The sequence below is a fragment of the Balaenoptera acutorostrata genome, chromosome 7, assembly GCF_949987535.1.
Source record: "Balaenoptera acutorostrata chromosome 7, mBalAcu1.1, whole genome shotgun sequence".
In the NCBI taxonomy this organism is placed as follows: Eukaryota; Metazoa; Chordata; class Mammalia; order Artiodactyla; family Balaenopteridae; genus Balaenoptera; species Balaenoptera acutorostrata.
Genome location: NC_080070.1, coordinates 111808589 through 111828007, shown reverse-complemented (window position 1 = coordinate 111828007; position 19419 = coordinate 111808589). Strand labels below are relative to the sequence as shown.

The window sequence follows — 19419 nt, the reverse complement described above, 5'->3', positions numbered from 1 at the left end:
CATATTTTTGACAGATACCCAGGTGAGTCTTAGTATTTAGGAAAGTTTGGAAAGCATTGGTGTGTGAAGATAAGACTGGGTAATCTTGTAAGAATCCAACAAATTAATAATAACAGTAAACAGACACAGGAGGTACAAACGTTAAATGAATTTATCGATATATTCAAAGATATCACCATTAAGAATTCTTTCCACCAAAGATATGATAAAATTACTGTAAATGCCTGCCACAAAGAGAAGATAGGGACAACATTTAACACCAGAGGATGTGGAGCAGGAGAGTCTCTTGTGAGTGGTGTGAGGAGGAATTAGCAGTCACTTCAGAAGATGATGGCCAGTACCAAGGTGGAGTGTGGACATACTTTTGAGCGTGTAATTTTATTCTTAAGTATGACCCAAAAGAAACGCTTGTACAGGTACATATATAAGCACACTCTTAGCAGCATTCTTCTTAATAGCACCAAAAAAAAAAGAAAGAAAGAAAGAAAAGAAACAATCCAAATGTCCATATACAGTAAAATGAGTAAATAAGTTGTGGAATAATTTTACAAGGGACTGTTTGTTACACAGCCCTGAGTATAAATGGACTACAGCTACTACAGCTAAGTATCAATATACATGAATATCAAAAACACTATTTTGGGTGAAGAAGGCAAGTCATAGAAGAATACAAACAGCATCATTCCATTTACATGAAGCTCAAAAACAGGCAAACTAAACAATACATTGTTTATGCACTCATGCATGTCGTGTACAGCCTAAAGAAAACTGAGGATAGTTATAACCTCTGTGTAGGTGGAAGGAGAGAAATACAACTGGGGAGCATATAGGATGCTTCTGCTTGGATTTGATTTCTTAAACTGGGTAGAGAACACATGGGTATGTGTGTTATTATTCTTTAAACTGTTGAATCACTTGGTATATTATGTCTGAATATAAGATTAACATCAACGTTTAAATAATAACGACCATTTATTGAACACCTACTTTCTTCCACCCACTGTGAAATAAACTCCTAGACATAATAGATTGAATATTTACCACAACCTTGCATGGCAGGCATTTCCTCCCTGTTTTACAGATTAGTGAACAACACAAACTTGTCCTTATGGTTACTGAAAGCCCAGGGCAGGATTTGAACCAGTCTGACCCTGAAGTCTTCTGATATCCCCTTTCTCATAAGGTTAGTTATTACTGTGCTGGGAACACTTCCAAGCACTTTACATGCAACCTTCACAAGCATCCGGTTTTGAAGATGAGGGCATCAGGCACACAGAGACAGTATGATTTATCCAAGATGACACAACTGGCAAGTACTGAAGTTGCCTCCCTTTACACTCTATTGCCTTCCAACTCTAACCTCCTCAATCTCTCTGTAATCCATTTCCCATCCTCTCCTTTCCTTCTGACTAGTGCTCTTCACTCAGGATAATCTCATCACCTCTTAGAACCTTAGACTGCAAACTACCTTCTGCTTTCAGTTTTACTCACTGTTATTACCCCAATCAGTATATCCTCTGCACTGCTCCTACTATGGTCTTTCTAAAATGAAATTCTAGCTAGTCCCAGCAACAAGATGGATTGACCTAATGCAGACACCTCACACTATAAATGCAAAGAAATACTGGATAATATATGAGAAAAACAAATTTAATGTGCACCCTGGATTGAAGAATGATGTTGAAAATAAAGAGTTCTGTTCCCCTTTCCCACTATAGGCAGGAAAAATCGCAGACAAGTGTTTTTCCCCAGACAAAATAATACTAAAATAACTTTATTCCGAAGATGGATTGGTCCCAGAAGAATACTTCCCATCCTGGTGATTAGGAGTCTCCAAACATAATGGCCAGCTACCTGCCACCATAGGTAAATTTTGTTGGTCTACAAGCTCCTAAGATTTGTCAGTAAGAATCCAGTCAAGAAAAGAGAATATACTCCATGTAGCACAGACAGAAAATTTAATACAAGGAGCTAGTTTCAAAGTTGTAAAAGTTAAAAAGGAAAGCGGGAATGGTGAGAAAACACCCAAATTAGTAAAATCAGGAAGCCACTACCATGTGTAGGTCTGAAGGAATAATGGGAGAAGGGGTGTTCCCTGAGGCTTGGAGCCAAGGCCACCAGTCGGAGCAATGTCCGGGAGCCTAAACCAGAAGGAAAATGCAGCACTGTGGCAAACTTTACCTGGAAAGAGAAAAGCAGAAACAATCTAGGTTCTTCCCTCCTGCAGCCAGTGCCTCCCTATGGCTGAAACCAGTCACTAAGAGAGTCTGGAAATCTAGTTTGCAGAGTCAGCCACTGGGATGAATCTTAGAGCAAACAGGTAAATGGTTAGCCCAAAGAACTCTCAATGATATTTTTATGCCTTATCCTTAAATATGAGCTAAAAAAAAAAAAATGACACAGCAGGAAAGATAATGCAAAGAATGGGAAAACAAATGTTTTTAAAATGAGAAACAGAAAACAATTCTCTTCTCAAAAAGATTTGAGATGTTATCGCATCCACGGAACAATAATATGATGCTATTAAAAAATCAAAACAGAAAAGAAAGCTTAAAAATTTTTAATCATTGCTGAAATTTAAAAATTTAAATTTGGAAGATTAAACTCTCCCAGGAAATAGAACTCCAGGACAAGGAATTTGACTAACTAGAGTTCTAGAAAAGAAAAAGAAAGAAAACAGGGAAAACAGAGGAAAGAACATTTTCAGAAATAATTTCCTAGAACTGAAAGTCACAGGTCTTCAGATTTAAAAGGTCTAGTAAGTGCCCAGCACAAGAGATAAATCACACCTAGGCAATTCTTTGTGAAATTTATCAAGGTAAAGGAAAGCCTCTAAAAGCTTTCATAATATCAACAATAATAGTAATAATTACAACTATAATAACAAAAGTAACCAACAAAAAATGAGAATCACACTGAAAATGTATCATAAGCAGTGTATTATCAGAGGCAATTATCAATATCTTCAAAGTTCTGAGGGAAAAATATTTAAGTTACTTAGAACCTAGTTTTGTATATGCAGTTAAACTATCAATCAAATATGATATAAGACTAAAGATATTTTGACCTCATACATTTTATTTAGGAAGTTATTTGGTGATATACTACAGTAAAATAAGAGAACAAAGCCAAGAAAGTGAAAGAGAATCAAGAGAAGAAAGATCCCAGGGTGACAGCTGTGCATCAGGACAAGAAAATGATCAGTCTGAATTGGAATGGGAGGACAGGCTTTAGAGGGAGGTGGGAGGGATGCAGAAAAGGGAAAATGCCATACATTTGATATTCCTTGAGAGATGGTGACAAGGCAGGCAATGTTAAGGAAAATAGAAATAAAAACATCAACACACAAAATACATACAACTGGTCAAAAAAGGAATGTAATCGTGGTACATTACTTGGCTGGAAAATTAGCAATATTTACTTGCTATAGTAATCTAAACACCAGCTATTAATTTTTAACTTTTAGAATCTACCTGTATACAAAGCAAAAAATGACAAAAAGGACATACCATCAAGTCTGAAAACGTAAAATTAAAAGCTGAGATGACAAGAGATGAGAGGTGATGGAGAGGGGCCAACTGAAGAGAAAAGCAAGTCCACAAAATCCTCATCCTCACGGCGGGGAGTTGAAAAGATACCTTCTACACTTGTTAGAACAAGAAACAGAGGTGTGAATATATTATTTAAAGATACAAAGGTAGTCAGAGCAATTAAAAATAGTGGTTTAGCTATGTTAGGAAGATGGAAAAGAAAAAGTGGCAGGTATGTGAGCTAAAGTATCACCTATCATAACAGAATATCAAAAGTATATCTAAATAGATGAATCTAGAAATAATTTCTACGATTTTGAAGTTAAGATAATTATCAGAAGAAACAGCTAAAATAAAAGAGTATGCTTCTAGGGAGTGGGACTGCCAAGTTGAAGGAACAGAAAAGGCTGACGTTATTTATAAGCCTCTGCAACACTTGAAAGTCTTGCTCCTTATTAGTTTGATAAAATGTACATGTGAGAGTTGCAAAGGTTTAAGTTACAGAATACCCAGGTATGAATATTACACCATAGACTAGGATGCAAGAAATTCACATTTTCTCCTCTAATAAAAGTTAATCTGTTCCAAGATCTCATCCTACAGGTGGTCAGTAATTCAACCTCAGTGGTCTGCAAAGACCCTCCCCCCAGGCCCGATGTTGCACAGGCCCTAAGGGCGCACGAAGTCTTCAGCAGTCACAGTCTCCCTGACGTTAGGTCCATCCAGCTGGCTGTCAGCAAGTTCATCATCTAACCCCTCAGCCCTCTAGAGGCAGAAAGCAGTAACCCTCTGCACTTCTACCTCATAGAGTGCAAGCCTTTGTTTTTTAAAAAATGAAATAGAATACATTTAATAGAAAATATAAGAATGCACAGTGCACTGTGAAAGGGTTAAGTATTGTTACCTAAAACTTTCCTTCGACGCGTATGTTCATGGACTCCTGTGCGTGTGTGTTTCTTATTGACCCTAAACAATACTCCTTACTGACATCTTTTTCTAAATACCCTGTCTCGTTACAGAGCATTCAGATAATAGCCTAGCTTACGAGTGTAGTTTTGCGACTGCCGGTTCCAACAAAGGCTTAATCTAGTTCAGGGCATATCAACGTTAAGACCTATAGTATCGGCAGATAAAACACAGATGAGAGACAGAGCCCAAGCCTCCTAGGTACCCTAACTGTGCTGAAACTAATCAGGACGATCCAGGTCAGGTAAAGGCAACACGAGCAGAGGGCCAAAAAAGAAATATGTAGCAAGAGATGAGTTTTCAGGATTTACTACTTTTGCTTTTAGTACAACTTTTAATAATGGCAAATTTAAAGACAATAATGAATCATAAACCATTGAAAAATATGAATCAATGAGTCCAAGTAAAGCAAGTAAATAGAAAATTGAATAAGGCAGGGCTCTTGCTCAGAGTAGAATTCTAAGGGCCAGGAGTGGGGGAGTGTCCGCTTCTATAAAAGGAGAAGGACTTGAGGATCTCCTGTGCTTTTCAACCTCTACCATTTTTCCTTCTAACTTTATGTGCTTTTAAGGTTATCTGTAAAATCTTTTAAATGAAACATTTTATTACTGAACAACAATGGAGTGGGGAAAGACCAATATGTAATAAATATTGAAAATAGTCAACACGTATTTCTTTAAACATACAGCATATAAATACACACATATTATTTATGTATATATATATATACACACACACATATATAACTGTAATCGTTAAGTAGATGACTGACCTGGGTTGTAATTCATTCTAGTGAGTTATTGAACCTAAGGACGGTTGCAGAAGCCCCCCGATTTGTAGCCGTCAGAAGTGGGGGTCGTCTGGGGACCCCACTTGCAGTCGGCATCTGAAGTGGGGCAGTCACGTGGGACTGAGGCCTTTACCAGGTGGGATCTGAGGCTACTCGACACAGTGTCAGGATTGAGTTCAACTGCTGGACACTCAGTTGGTCGGAGAACTGGAGAACTGGGGTGGAAAAACGACACATACTTGGTGTTAAAAGAAAACCATTACAGATCCAGGGAGTGCCCCTGAACTGAAGGCCAGCTTTGGTGGGGTGGGGACACTTTCAGATAACCTAGAGTCCCCTCTGAATACGCCAGATCACAGAAAAGCAACACTAAAAGACACCTGAGAAATCACCTCTCATTTTGTCACAGAGACTAAACAGGTAGTGAGTCGTGCACAATTTTTAGATGTCTTGAGGTAACTATTTTGCAGCTTCCTAAAACGACTAATCACGCATTTTCTATTGCCTACTGTGGATGTAATTCTTTCTACCCCAGGCTGATTAGGGAAGTGGTGCTACCAATAGGACTTTCTGCACCCTCTGTAAACAGCCACACTTGGGAGGTTACACACGTTCTTCTCGCTTCTTAAGAAGGCATACCTTAGTTACCTTCCTGCTACCACCGAAACAGAGCAGGACTCTGTGAGGCCTTCCCAGGTACAAAAGCCCCCCCTGTGTCTCCTGCTTCTTGTTTGTGGAAAAAAGGTTTTAGTCTTCTAGGCCTTCCCTAAGTTCCAAAGAGGAGACTCTAGCAGTTACCAATCAGGGAAGTGAGGGAATGTAGAAACAGAGGAAAAGCAGTCCAGCAAGAAAAGTAATGGTAGCTTAAACACTAGTTCATCAATAAGACAGAGTCCTAGTTCTTCCTCACGGGAGAAACGTAACAATCTGACGCCTACCTTTGAGGTGCTCTGCAGAAACTAAGAAGACCCCCACCCAGGTGGAGGGTGGTGACCACGTGCTGAGCACAAGCACGGAAACCCCAGGCAGGCTGGAACCAGAAGGCGGATGATTCAGATTCCCATCACCTCACCACAAACCCATCAGAAGCAAGCCCACAAGCTGATCACACACCCTGCAACTCTCACCCCTAATGTTGCCTTTGAAAGCCCTTCCCCGAAAGCCATCTTTGGGTTTGGAAACTGATGATGTGAGAAATTTTAACAGGACTGTGGACAAGCTGCAGGGACAAGGGACAATGCCATATGAAGATAATCAGAGCTCCACCTGTGCCAGGGAACCCTGCCGCTGAGGTGAAAGGGCCAGGGAAAAACAAGAGCTAACACTAAAATACCTATGTTCCAGGCACTGGGCCAGCTTCATTCACACATACTTTCTGACCGAAGGTAATTCAGCAACATTGAAAACTGAGCATTAATGTCTCTATTTTGAAGATGAGGAGACCGTAATTCACATGGGTTACAGAAGCTGAACCTAAGGCCACGTAAAACAAAGAATGTGGCCCACCATTCCACCTGTAGGAATGGTGGGATGAAGGATTAAGTTGCAATCCACTGCAGGTGCCCACCGACAGTGCACGCTGGAGGGAATTCAGGTTGGAAAAAGCAGGAAGCACTCAGCGCTTTGGCTATATGGCCCCCAGATAGTGAAGATGCATGTGTAAGGAAGAATTTCAATAACCGCAGATTCCTGCAACTTCCTATACATACATAGGAAAAAAAAAAGCACTAAAATCATTCACTTGAGATGTCTGTTCTCTGTGACTAGCAGTGATCTTTTTTATGCTTGACTACATGTGTTTCCCAGCCAAAAACACTGAAATATATGCTGGCTCCTCCCCGACCTCTTCAGAGCAGTTCCTCAGAGCTACCTGAGAGGCGGCCTCCTGGGCTAGTGCTCAGTGAGGCCCGAATGAAACGTAACTCACAGCTGTCGCGTCGTGCATCTTCTCCATCCACAGCCACACATCACACAACACGCTACCCCCGTTTGTGCAACTGCTGCTGCTCTTCCGTGACAGCCAAATCAGCTGGCTTTGTTACTGCCTCGGTTTGCTGTGACAAACGTCCTGACATATTTCCACTTGGCTCTGTCCTCTTGACCTTCCCAGAATACATGGTAAAAACAAAAGTCTGTTTCATGTCTACACAAGTTTAGCTTCCAAAGCCATCGTACATCCATGAGGGTAACACTCTCTCCTACAGGGAGGGCAGGGCCTTTTACCCCCATTACAGCTGAGAGAAAGCTGCCAGAGAGTTGTTGGTTTTTCTGCTCCTCCAATCTAGGCTGTGGGGGGTGGGGGAGGGGTGTTATTTCTTTTGTCTTTTGTTTTTTCACAAGGCCTCGAAGACATTCAAGAAAAGGCAGTGCTACCCTAGCTAGTTTCAGAATCATCTTTTCCAAGTGTAAGCTCTTTCTTTCAAGGTTAGTCAGTCCTGAGCCACCTAAACAGGTGGCCCCTGGAACATCACGTGCAGCCCTTAAAGCAGGGAAAGAGCCTTGTAAATTATATTGATGAAAAGGCTTAAAATTACTTTGCCCTACAGAGACACAAGAGGGAACCCTAGAACACCACTGAAGGAGGAAATACTTTTCTACGGAGGCCAATGAGAGGGAGGCGGTAAGAAGGCACAGCAAGTTAGAAGTCCAGAACTGCCACTGTCCCAAGTATGCAAGTAAAAGCCAAGACACACACACACGTAGGTTTATGTGTATTCTGATTCCAGAAAACTAATACACACACACACAAAATGTTAGTTTTCTGATACTAGCTTACTAGCACCAAAAAAGTTGAGAATTTCCTTAGTGTACTCTACTAAGCCAGTGTTTTAAGTTATCATGTTCTGTGTTGTACTTACAAACCAGCAATGGGCACTTCAGTCTCATTCAACGTAACAGAGTGGCGAATACATGCAAACACTGCCCTAGGCTCTTGGGATACAGCAGCAAATAAGACAGACAAAAACATCTGCCTTTCCCTGCACTTGTACTCCAGTGGGGTGGACAATAAAGAAGTAAAATATCGCTTTGAAACGTATACAAATACCAAATCACTGTGTTGTGTAACAGGAACTAATACTGTTGTAGGTCATTTATATGTCAAAAACAAACTCATAGAAAAAGAGATCAGATTTGTGGTTACCAGGGGCAAGGGGGAGGGGTAAAAAAAAAGCAGTCAAAAGATACCTACTTCCAGTTATAATACCGGGGATGTAATGTACAACATGGTTAATATAATTAACACTGCCGTACATTATGTATAAAAATTGCTGAGTTCTCATTACAAACTAAAAAATTCTCTTAAGTTTGTATCTACATGAGATGTTGAATGTTCACCAGAACTCTTGTGATCATCATTCCATGATGTACGTAAGTCAAATCACTGTGCTGTACACCTTAAACTTACCCAGTGCTGTATGTCAATAGTTATCTCAATAAAACTGGAAGAAAAAAAAAGAAATATCCAGGTGGGACGGTAGTGGTGGTGGCAGTGGGAAGGGTGGAGGGGTAAGTAGTAAATTGTGGATACATTTTGAAGAATACAATCCCTACATTACTTATTACACAGGGTTATTGAGAGGATCAAGTGAGAAGGAACATTAGTTTGAAAACAATAAAATCTTACATAAATTTCATTAAACCGATAAAGTATATGCTCCAATCTCTACTACTGAGTCAACATTTGTGATACTGTTCATTTAGAAATTCAGTAAGTATTTGGTGGGAAGAGAATGCAAATCCATTTTGATTAAACTGTAGTTAGTGAAGTGTCTGATGTTCTATTTTAATGAACTTTACTAAATCACGGAATCAAGCTATCTCAGGAGCCTTTTCCAGGTGTCGTCTAAAAAGCCTACAGAAAAGCTACAAGCAAGGCTGATTTAAAAAAACAGCAAGCTCTATTAGGACCTCAAGATCATGAGACAGGCATACACACTACTATAATAGTGGTTAGGGGGTGAGAGATGCTACAGGTAAAATAAGCCTTACAAAACTGCATCCACAGAATCTAGAAAACCTGCCACAAGACTGCTTCTAGAGCACGACACTACGACAGGCGTTAACTTGCAGTAGATTGCAGCTCCTCTTAAGCAGGAGCTTCCCAATGTGAGGGGCACCCTTTAAACACGAAACACCATGGTGCCTCCCGCACTCAGGTGAAACTAAGTACCCTTCCTTCCAGGCAGACAAATGGGAGACAAATGCCCCAAGAGGGACAGAGTCTGGAGCAAAGCACTGCTTTCCAGCAGTAACAAAGACACTGCAATAGGAAGAGGGCTTTACTTCCTACCCTCTCCTATCAAGACTCTTAGCCATCCTGTCTGGACCATTAACTGCCTCCCTCTTTGACGTGTCTTTCTGTTGTTAACAGCAGGTTTTAGTCTAGGTGGCCAAGCACTTGGTTGTAAGGTGTAGGGGTTCATGGAAATGCCAGAACTGCCACAAGGGCATTAGTATGTTTTGGTGCAGGTATTAAGACACCAGAAAATTATCAAGAGCTTTAAAACCTTGCCACTGAAAGTGTGTTCTGTGTACCAGAAGCATCAGCAGGGAGACAGAAATGCAGACTCTCAGGCCCACCCAGACCTGCTCACTCAACACTCTTCAGGTTGGGAAGAAACTCCCTCAGGTGATTCTTAAACTTGCTGAAGTTTAAGAAGCACTGTTTTACAAAACAAACTCACTAGTATATCTTAGATATACTAGGGGTATGGTTAGTAAGAAAAATCTATTTATTTATTCTTTCCTATTTAACAATTCAATTGTTGAGTGTGAAGGTTATTCTGTTTTATCACCACAATCCTTGGTCAGCCCTCACTTCACATTTATAAATACAAAATATTTATGTAATGCCTCACCTACCCATGTGTCAGGAACCAGTAAGTCAACAAAATAAAAAATGAGCTGCACAAATGTAGGCTATAGATAGAGATTCATAATTATCTTGCATCAAGTCAATATTAATGTTCAGATCATTTTATCCTACAAGAAAATACACACATTTGCCAGAAGCAAGTCTGACATTTTAGCAAGTCTACATTTTAGATTTCTACCGTAAGTACTCAATACATATGTGTATATATGTAAACGTGTATATACATGTATAGGTACACTATATATGCATGCTTGTGTAAACATACAGACAAACATACATATGCACACATGCACATAAACACACACACTTCTGGCCTTTAAGTAGCTACATAACTATCAAACGTAGCTATATGGTCTCCTTAAGAGCAGAGATGGCCAAGGCTTTATTTCCTTGAAGACATCAATTCATTCAAGACTGAAAAGTTATCAGTATTTCAAAAATAGGCAGAAAATCTGTTACCATCACTATGAAAACAGACTTTGCTCTCTGAACCACAGACTTTGCTCTCTGAACCATGGATCCCAAAACTGAGGAATACTGCCCAACAATACCAGTTAAGACACCTGTCTACCTTATTCACTAAGAATCAGAGGACACTTACCAAATGTGTGCTGCTAAACAAATTTTTTTTAAAATATTAGAACTTGAGAAATAAAGTTCAATAACTAAACAATGAATGAACAGATTAATAGTTTTATAAATAAAACTGAGAATAGACTGTCTCAATTTTATACCAGTAATTTTTTTAAAGGGGAAAGAAGGCCCCTTTTCATCTCACATTTAATTATCAAAAAAATTCTTTAAAATATTCAGAACTCCAATGTTTATGACAGTGTAACTAATTACAGTTTACCTGAAGAGGAGCTCTCACTTTAAAGTTTTTAACCATGATTTTCAGGAAGCTATTTCAAGTAGCACATAAACTTGTAGGAGCTCTGACTACCTACTTACACTTTCAGTGCTCAGGGACAAAACTCCTACCCCACCTTCAAGCTCTCTCTCACCATCTCTACCATCCTTTACTTGCTGTTTCTTCCTCCATGATGGGAAAACACTGATCTGATAGAGGAGTACTCAGAAAGTGCAATATTCCACTGTGCCCTTTAATTTCTCCTGTAAACCAAAATATAAAGGATTGAAGGAAGGAAAGAAGGGAAGAAGGGAAAAGAACCCATTACTTTCTACCACTAAAATCTGACCAATATCTCTGATGGAAAAAAGAGAAATTTGTCTATTTTGAAATTATTTTAATTTACAAATAGAAAACATCTTGGAAGAAAAAAAATGAAAGAAAAACACAAAACATATAGGCAAATTTTTTTTACTCCATGAGCGTCTCAAATCCTCACTTGTTCACCAAGCCCCAAGATGAAAAACACTTTTCTAAAAAGGTATTCAGCCACCACTGTAAAAGAAAAAAAGATGGTCAATTGTGAGTGTACATAAGATTTTAATAATAACAAAAATTTGAAATGCTATATGCTGTAATTTTACGGAACCAAAACCAGTTATTTGAGAACCACGCCTACATTACTCCAAAACAGCACCAAAGGGAAGAAACTGAATTTTAAAATCTTGGAACTGAAAAGGTCCTTACAGAGGACATGGCTGCTGGAACAGGCTTAATCTGTTAAACCTCAGAATCCTCATTTGGAAAACATGCTTAACAGTCTAGCATAACATCTTTCTCAACAAGATGAAAAATATGAATTACATAACAGGGCGGTTAGTTGAGAACTCTTTCAATTTGATGTACAATCAGCCATTTGAAAATCAAGAGTGCAAAGTAGTGCGCTGGCTCTCAACCACTGTATCTTCCCATAATCACTCAAAAACCTGGATTAATAATGAAAATAAAAATCACCTTCTCTACAGAAGACCTTCCAAGTTTCAAAAGCATAAACATTAAAATTGTATACTGAGATATACATTTTAAAACTGTGATGTTAAAGAAAGAAAGTAATTCCAGTACTAGATGAAAGTTATACTCCTAAAAGGAACACTCCTGCATCTATACTTTAACGTGAAGTGGTTTAAGTGCTTATATCATTAAACTCTATTGCTGCAACTAAAATACCCACAACTATAAAACTCCTTTAAATTATAACTCTGTGGATATTCTGACTGCTGTAATTGTATAGAAGAGGAAAAAATTTCATCATTAAGAAAAAAAATGTGATAATTCAGCCTAGTGAAAGAGAAGCTTGTGTTTATACTTCACTTGCTACTGTCTCAAAATGATTTAAACAGTGATTTATGCTCTTTCAAGCAGGAAAAAAAGATTTCTTTTAGTTTTACAGCTGTCATGGCATATCATGAAAAGAGTTAAGTTTTCTGATAGCTTTTCTCACAAAATGTTTTATTTAGCCTTCATTTTAATGTAAAAACTATCTAGAGATATATTTTTTTAACTCTTTAAACACTGAAAACAATTGTGTTACTAGAAGAAAAGTTCTCTAAGCAACTAGCTTCCAAAAGGTCATAGTTCAACAATCTCTGACTAGCAAGGTTGGCAAAAGATATATTGTGCCTGCTGCAGAAATGAGAATTAAGAGAAAGCAAATTTTTAACACTTGTTTCAAAGACCTGTTGGGAACAACTGGACTAATGAATCTCAATCCCAAAAGGGTGCGCTAAGAGTTCACTGTCCTAAAAGGTACTTTAGGCCACAACTCAGATAATGAAACAAAAGATGTTTGAACACAAAACTAGGATAAATAACGATGAACAGATTAAAAATGCAAAAGTCTTCCATAAGGGAATCTAGCAAAAAGGAATTTAACAAGGGTAATGTTCCATTCTTAGGCTAAAAACAAACCACACCAACTGTGTAAACCCAGGATAAAGGAAATTTATTGTAGGTAGCCGTTATCTGTGAGAAACTGAAGATTTTAGCCTTTAGCAAGAAAACATCCACAGTAGGCAGTGGATTCTAAACACCGGATTTTAAGAGGGCTTAATGAAATGCAAACTGGAGCCTGAAGTGAGGCGCCTGACTCAGGATGAGTAGTGGTCTCAAACTGAGCTGGAATGAGAGATGGCCTATACAATGGTTAAGCACACAGGCTCCCGAGCCTGGGTTTCACATGCTGCTTTACCACTTATAGGCACGTGACGTACTTACTTACTCTCCATGCCTCAGTTTCTTCATCTATAAAATGGAAATAATAATACTGCTACCTCACACAATTGTCATGAGGGTTAAAAGAGAAAGCTCACATTAAGCTATGTGGCCTCGGCACACAGCAAGTGCTCAATAAATGTTAGCAATTTTTATTACCATCATGATCCTTAGAAAAAGGTTAAGAACCTGACGTTGTTCACTTAATTCAACACACGACTCAAGTGTTTTCAATGTGTACAAGAATGCACTGGACTAGGTTCTGTAGTGTATATACACAAACTACAGAATATATATATATACAGTGACGTATTACTATTACCTTATCAATTAACTGACATTCCTAACAATTTAAAGCAGTAACTCGGTCAGTTACACCTGCCTGACAGTGGACCGGGGAGCAGGAAGCAGAAGCACTGAGCTTACGTCACAGGCTCCACCCTCCCTCCTCTGTTTACTGGTTAGGTAGGGGCTGTAGCCCAGAGTCACTGAGCTCAGGTTTCCCAATTCTACTTCAGGATTCGCTCCGTGATTCCACTATTCCAGAAACGGCATTCCTCACTAGGAATATAATAGAGATTTCTGAACTGATGGAGGAAGTTTGAGAGACTTGGTCCTTTCCAGGTCTAACTTTCTGTGATCCTAAAATACCCCTTTGTGGCATGTCTGCCTAATAGCTATGAAAACCTACTTAAGAAAGCCACCTGACAATACTCATCCAGTCTCGTCATTTAAAAGACAACTTCCACCGTCATCCATAATAAAATATCTAGTACTTAAAGAGACTTATAGTTTACAAACCATCCCCACCCCGTAAAATAAGCCTAAAAGGCTTCTCTCATGATTATTTCTCTGGCAGGTAGGGCTCAGAGATTAAGCGAATACAAAATCATAGAGCAAATAAGTACTGCAACTCATACTAACTCTTTACACCGAACAAAATGGCCTAAAACTGACTGCTCTAATTGCACACTGCCATAAGGTGTTCCCAACAACTTGTAATGAATCTTGTAATGAATCTAAAAAGCAAAAGCATTTAGAATAGAATAAAATAATCCCAGTGTTCCTCTGTCTTTTCTTCTCCTCTCTAATATACCTAAAGGTATATTAGTATCAATGGCTCATTACAGTAACCACAACTTCCGTTTAGGTTCTTACCCAAGTTGTTTTTTAGGGTTTTACATGACCTAAGTCATTAATCTTTCCATAGCCCTAGTTAAGAACTATTATCCTTACTGAATAAACTGGGCACAGAGGAGCTAAGCAAGTTGTCCAAGGTCATGACAACTATTAAGTAACAAGAAAGAGAATCTAAACCTAAGCAACCTGGTCCAGAGTTTGAACTCTATCACTATAGTGATTTTCAGATGGGGAGCATTTTCTCTGCACCTTAAAAATCTTGTTGACAAGTTAATATATTGCACAAAGAGGACCTGGATTTGAATACTGGTCCTGTCACTGAATACTTGTTTTGTCTCATACTGAGTGCCTTTAACTCATTTCCTTGATCCTTTAAAATTTTACTTATTAAAAAATTAGTGCCTATCTCACAGAGTAGCTATAAAAATTATATAAGATTTAAAGTCACTTTGAATTATCTGGTACTCAGTAAACAGCAGTAGACCGTACGAACATTAAAAAGTCAAGAAACATATGTGTGTTAAGGAAATAGCAGGCTGTTAACTCAAATGGTTTGCATTTTCATTCTATCCTAGATATTGTCTATTTCATAAAGTTTACTTACACAATGATGTTATTAATAGGAATATGGATCAATTTCACAAAAAAGCCAATGAATCCCATTATAGCAAATCCTATTGCAGTTGCCATGGCAATCTTCTGGAATTCTGGATTTAAAAATACAAAATTTACATTATTTTTTGCATTGTCACTGCAAGTATAGGTGGAAAAAAATTAGCACCGACATAAACTTACTGGTGTACATTTCTCCTGATAATAAGTATATAATTTTAAATAAAACAAAACACGACAGTATTAATAGTAAATAAGGTGTTTGACAGATCTTTTAACTTCCATATTTTATTGATATTTAATGATATATAAAAACAAAGTGCACGTTCAGGCTAGTGATTCCATCAACCAGCAGTGACATATTTATCTTCCTAGCAAATGACCAGAATACCAAAAAGAAATGAAACATGGACAGAATACACAGTATCTGTCTTAAAAATTTTGTAACATTGCTAAAAGGATTAATTATAAAAGCACAGAACATCACTTTTTATAAATAATAGGTCAACTGTCTTTGATATTATAATGAAGCCAAAAATAAGGCTTGAAAACCCGAACTGGGTTGCGCACACTTTTACGTAAAGGTTCCAGACCCTGGTGATGTTTCCATTTAAGGGTATCTCCTCAGGGAAGCTCTCCCTGACCTCCTGACCTGGTTAGTCCTCCTCTTACATGCTGTCAAACATTCCTCTATTTACCTTCCGTAATACTTACCATAGCAGTAATTAAAAATTGTAATTGTCATTATTTGCTTATGACTATCTTCCCTCAAAGAATCTAAGGTCCATAAAAGCAAGGACTGCTCCTTATTGTATATTTTTATAGATTATGCTATATATGTAATATAATACATCATATTGTAGTCTCTATTATATTCCCAGCTCCTAACTCAGGCAGCAGTCAATAAATGAATAGAAGCAGACAAACTGTGGTTCACCTCTTCACACATGAATTGTGATAAGTAAGAAATTAAACTTCCTAGGTTGGCACCAACTATGCTGTTGATTTCATGTTAAGGCCTTTTTGCTTGGGGGAGGCTTGGGGAGGGAGCAGCACCGCGGGAAAAGCTCCAAAAGATTTTCCAGAGTAGAAATGAGAAAGATACTAAAAACTCTAAAGTCATTAAATATGACTAAGGCAAAAGCAACATGGAAAATAAGGCTGTAACAAATAACCTTATACGATTTGAAAATACATATAAGAGAAAAATTTATAAGGTATGCAAAAAGTACACAAAGTTTAGGAAAAAATGACAATGTTAAAAAGCAATAAAGCGAAATAAATCAATAAAAATGTTGATGAAAGAATTGCAACAATTATTAAACAGGAAGACATTAATCAAATAAAGGGCTTAGAGAATGCAAAGATTTAATTTTATTACCTTTTCGATCCGGTTTGGTGCATCTTTTAACCAGCCGAATTGAGTCCTTCACAAACTGCCGACTTGGCTCAACGAACTGCATTACCTGATCCATGATGCCTGTTTGAAAAACAAAAAGGGAAAAAAGATACTCACTGATGTTATTTATTATAGAACAAGGACTTGCTGAGTTATATCAAAGTGTAAATGAGACCAGCCTGATATGGGTGGGTCGGTATCATCTCACCAAAAAAAAAAAAAAACACAGACTCCAAGAGTAAATTGACATTATTTTTTGCAATCTCCAGCCAATCATCAAAACAAAGGCAATAAGAACAGGGCAGGTTTTGCCCGTGTTCTCATCACTGACAAAGGACGCAAGCTCTTAGTATAAAAGGGCTCTCACTGCGAAAAGGCTAATGAGCACTTGACAACAGATCCGCCCCTCAACCACCCTGCAGTCCTCCCGCTGTTCCTGCTGGGGAATCAACAGGGTTGGGACCCAACAAATATTTGCTGTATTTTATTTTAAACTCCCCAGACCCCAGCGTCTCGTGCAATGAATGCCTACTGTGACGCTTCAAGGGCCTAGAGTAGAGGTAAACGTGGACTCCCATCTGACTGTTCCAAACCATGGCCCCACAACGTTTTAAGAAAAGAGTTTCTCTACATGGGGCAGATCGTCTGTACAATTTTCAAAACCACAAAAACTGGCTAAACCAAGGCCCAGACTCTCCGAGGCTGTCCGCTGAAGTCTGAATCTTTAGGTCTGGACACACCTTTTAAGGAAAAGGGCTATATGTATGTTACCGATGGGCTCTCTTGTGGAACCCATCACACAGTAGAAATGTCATCCAACCTTGGCTCTGACAGTCACTGGTACAACAGCCAATGAAGCCGATTCGCTGCTTGGACTTTACTGGATTTCAGGTTTTTACAACCGTGGCCAGGCACCCAGATACTCGGTAAGCTTTTGTTGACTTAATGCCACCCGCAAGAGGTGGTGGTTCAAAAATCCCTTTCTATGAAATGCAGCCTCTCTAAGCCCCGGGTTTCTCGCCCAAGAACACTGAAAGGACGTCCGCAATTCTATAAACGTCCCGGGCCAGGTGTGCTGGGCCCCTGCAACACACAGAAAGTAACGCCTGTTTCCTTAGTCTTGCACTTAACTCTGTTCTGCAAATCCACTGAGCCTAAACTTTACAGATGTCATGATAAATGCCAAGGGTCCTTTCAGGAAAAAAAGAAAAAACACAAAAAAAGCCGCGCAACACCCAAAACACTTCACTGAATGTCAGGGGAGAGAATCCAATAACCCACTATGGCCTCCTGATTCAGACTCTAGACCAACCCTTTCACCCTCACAGCACAGGGAGGAGCTCTCCGAGACACGCTCCACACACACGGCCCCAAAGCCAACCCCGAAGGGACCCTCCGTGACCACAGCACCGAGACGGGGGAAGCGTTCCCAGAAAGGCGGCCGCGCGGCCGGCCCCGAACGACCGAGGCCCTGGAAGCCCTTCTCCCTCGGGCACGCGGGCCGCGGCCCCGGGTCCGCTTCCCCCGACGCCGTGCGGGCAGGCGGCGGACGGTCGGAGGGCTCGCCCACGTCCGCCGCCTCCGCGAGTGACCAAACGGTAGCCCGGAGCCCCCGCCTGACGCTGCCTTACCTTCCCGCCGTCCGCTCGCGAAGGCCAAGACACGTAGCACAACGGCCGACGTACAGGCGCCGACCGGAACCGGAAACCGAGTCCGCCTACTACCCGCCCACCCCTCCGTTCATTGGTCCGTCGGGAAGACGTCGGCGCGCAGGCGCAGTCCGTCGTGCGTCTCGGCCCCGCTTCCGGAACGGGCTCGCGGAGTGCGCGTATACGGCGCCGGCCACGGCTTGGGCAGCTTCGTGGAGAGCGTGGGGCGTGGGGCGTGGCTGCGATGCGTGGGCCCCTCCGCGGCGTGGGCGGGGCGTGCTCTCCGCCGCGCTCCTCACCCGCGCTGCCTAGCTGGGTAAACTCTGCTGGACGGGTCCGGAAGCCAGGCTCTGATAGGCTTCGCCTTGGGCGGTGACCTCTTGACTGCCCGTCCCTTTGTACGTATTTAATTGTAGTCGTCAACAATGAACCTTATAAGCAACATAGTGTTTTGTGACCGACCTCCCTCGAAACGGTCTCCCACCCGCAAAACTTGGCCTTCCTCTGTGTCCATCTTTGGAATTCCCCAGGAATTGAGGCCATGATCTGGGTTTACCGTGGAGACATGGTACAGTGTATACGTGTTATCCGACTATGGGTTTTGCTGAGACTATTATGAACCCCGACATTTGGTGCTAAATGGTGAGCTTCTCAAGCTGCGATGTTATGTTTTTGGAATGAATCAGTCTGTCCTCGATTATTTATTGAGCACCTACGGTGTATAACGCTTTACTAGGTGCTATGAATGAGCTAGATATGTCATACCCTCTTATTACGGTCTAGTAAGGGAATGTACAGGGTAGGGAAGGGAACAGACAAGAAAACAAAATTATACGTTAATAAAAATACTATATGGCAAATAAAAAGTGTGTTGTGAAGAGAGAAAAAAATAAAGCACGGTGGGATAAAGATAGCATTCTTTTGGATGATTACTGTAGGACTCCAAGGCCATGTCACCTGAGCTAAAGGCCTAGGGGTGAAGAATTATTTAAACACCCCAATCTGTCCAGAATTTTAAAATTCTTAAAACTAAGGCCAAGTACCCATGTGAACTTTACAATATGTATGGACCACCTGCAGTACAGTGTATGAAAACTGTTAAAAACATACATTCTTGACCTCTAACCCACTGAATCAGAATATTTGGACATTTAGGGATTAGAAACCTACATTTTTAAAAAACTTACCAGGGGCTTTTAGGTACTGAAGATCACAGCCCTGAGGGTTCTAACCTCTCTCTGAACTCTGCTCTATCAGCTGCTCCTGAGTTACATTTATTCCTCTGGTACCTTTGTCATGCTCCATTGTTAGGCAGAGAGAAGAAGTATGTTTTACA

The 19419-nt window shown here is 40.1% G+C and overlaps 1 protein-coding gene across 1 annotated transcript; it reads right to left on the bottom strand.

The window, feature by feature from the left end:
• Nucleotides 1–11467: 11467 nt before the first annotated feature.
• On the bottom strand, nucleotides 11468–18183 carry SEC61G (SEC61 translocon subunit gamma). Its single transcript, XM_007187661.2, has 4 exons — nucleotides 18066–18183; nucleotides 16417–16515; nucleotides 15028–15130; nucleotides 11468–11567 (listed from the first exon to the last, which is right to left on the bottom strand). The coding sequence occupies exons 2-4, from the start codon at nucleotides 16508–16510 to the stop codon at nucleotides 11558–11560; spliced, it is 207 nt and encodes a 68-aa protein (XP_007187723.1). The 5' UTR covers nucleotides 16511–16515; nucleotides 18066–18183; the 3' UTR covers nucleotides 11468–11557.
• Nucleotides 18184–19419: the final 1236 nt, after the last annotated feature.

Coding starts and splice junctions, on each gene's coding strand:
- SEC61G (XM_007187661.2), bottom strand. CDS start 16,510: ATGGATCAGGTAATGCAGTTCGTTGAGCCAAGTCGGCAGTTTGTGAAG. Junction 15,131..16,416: donor CACCAAACCGGATCGAAAAG/GTAATAAAATTA, acceptor TTTTAAATCCAG/AATTCCAGAAGATTGCCATG.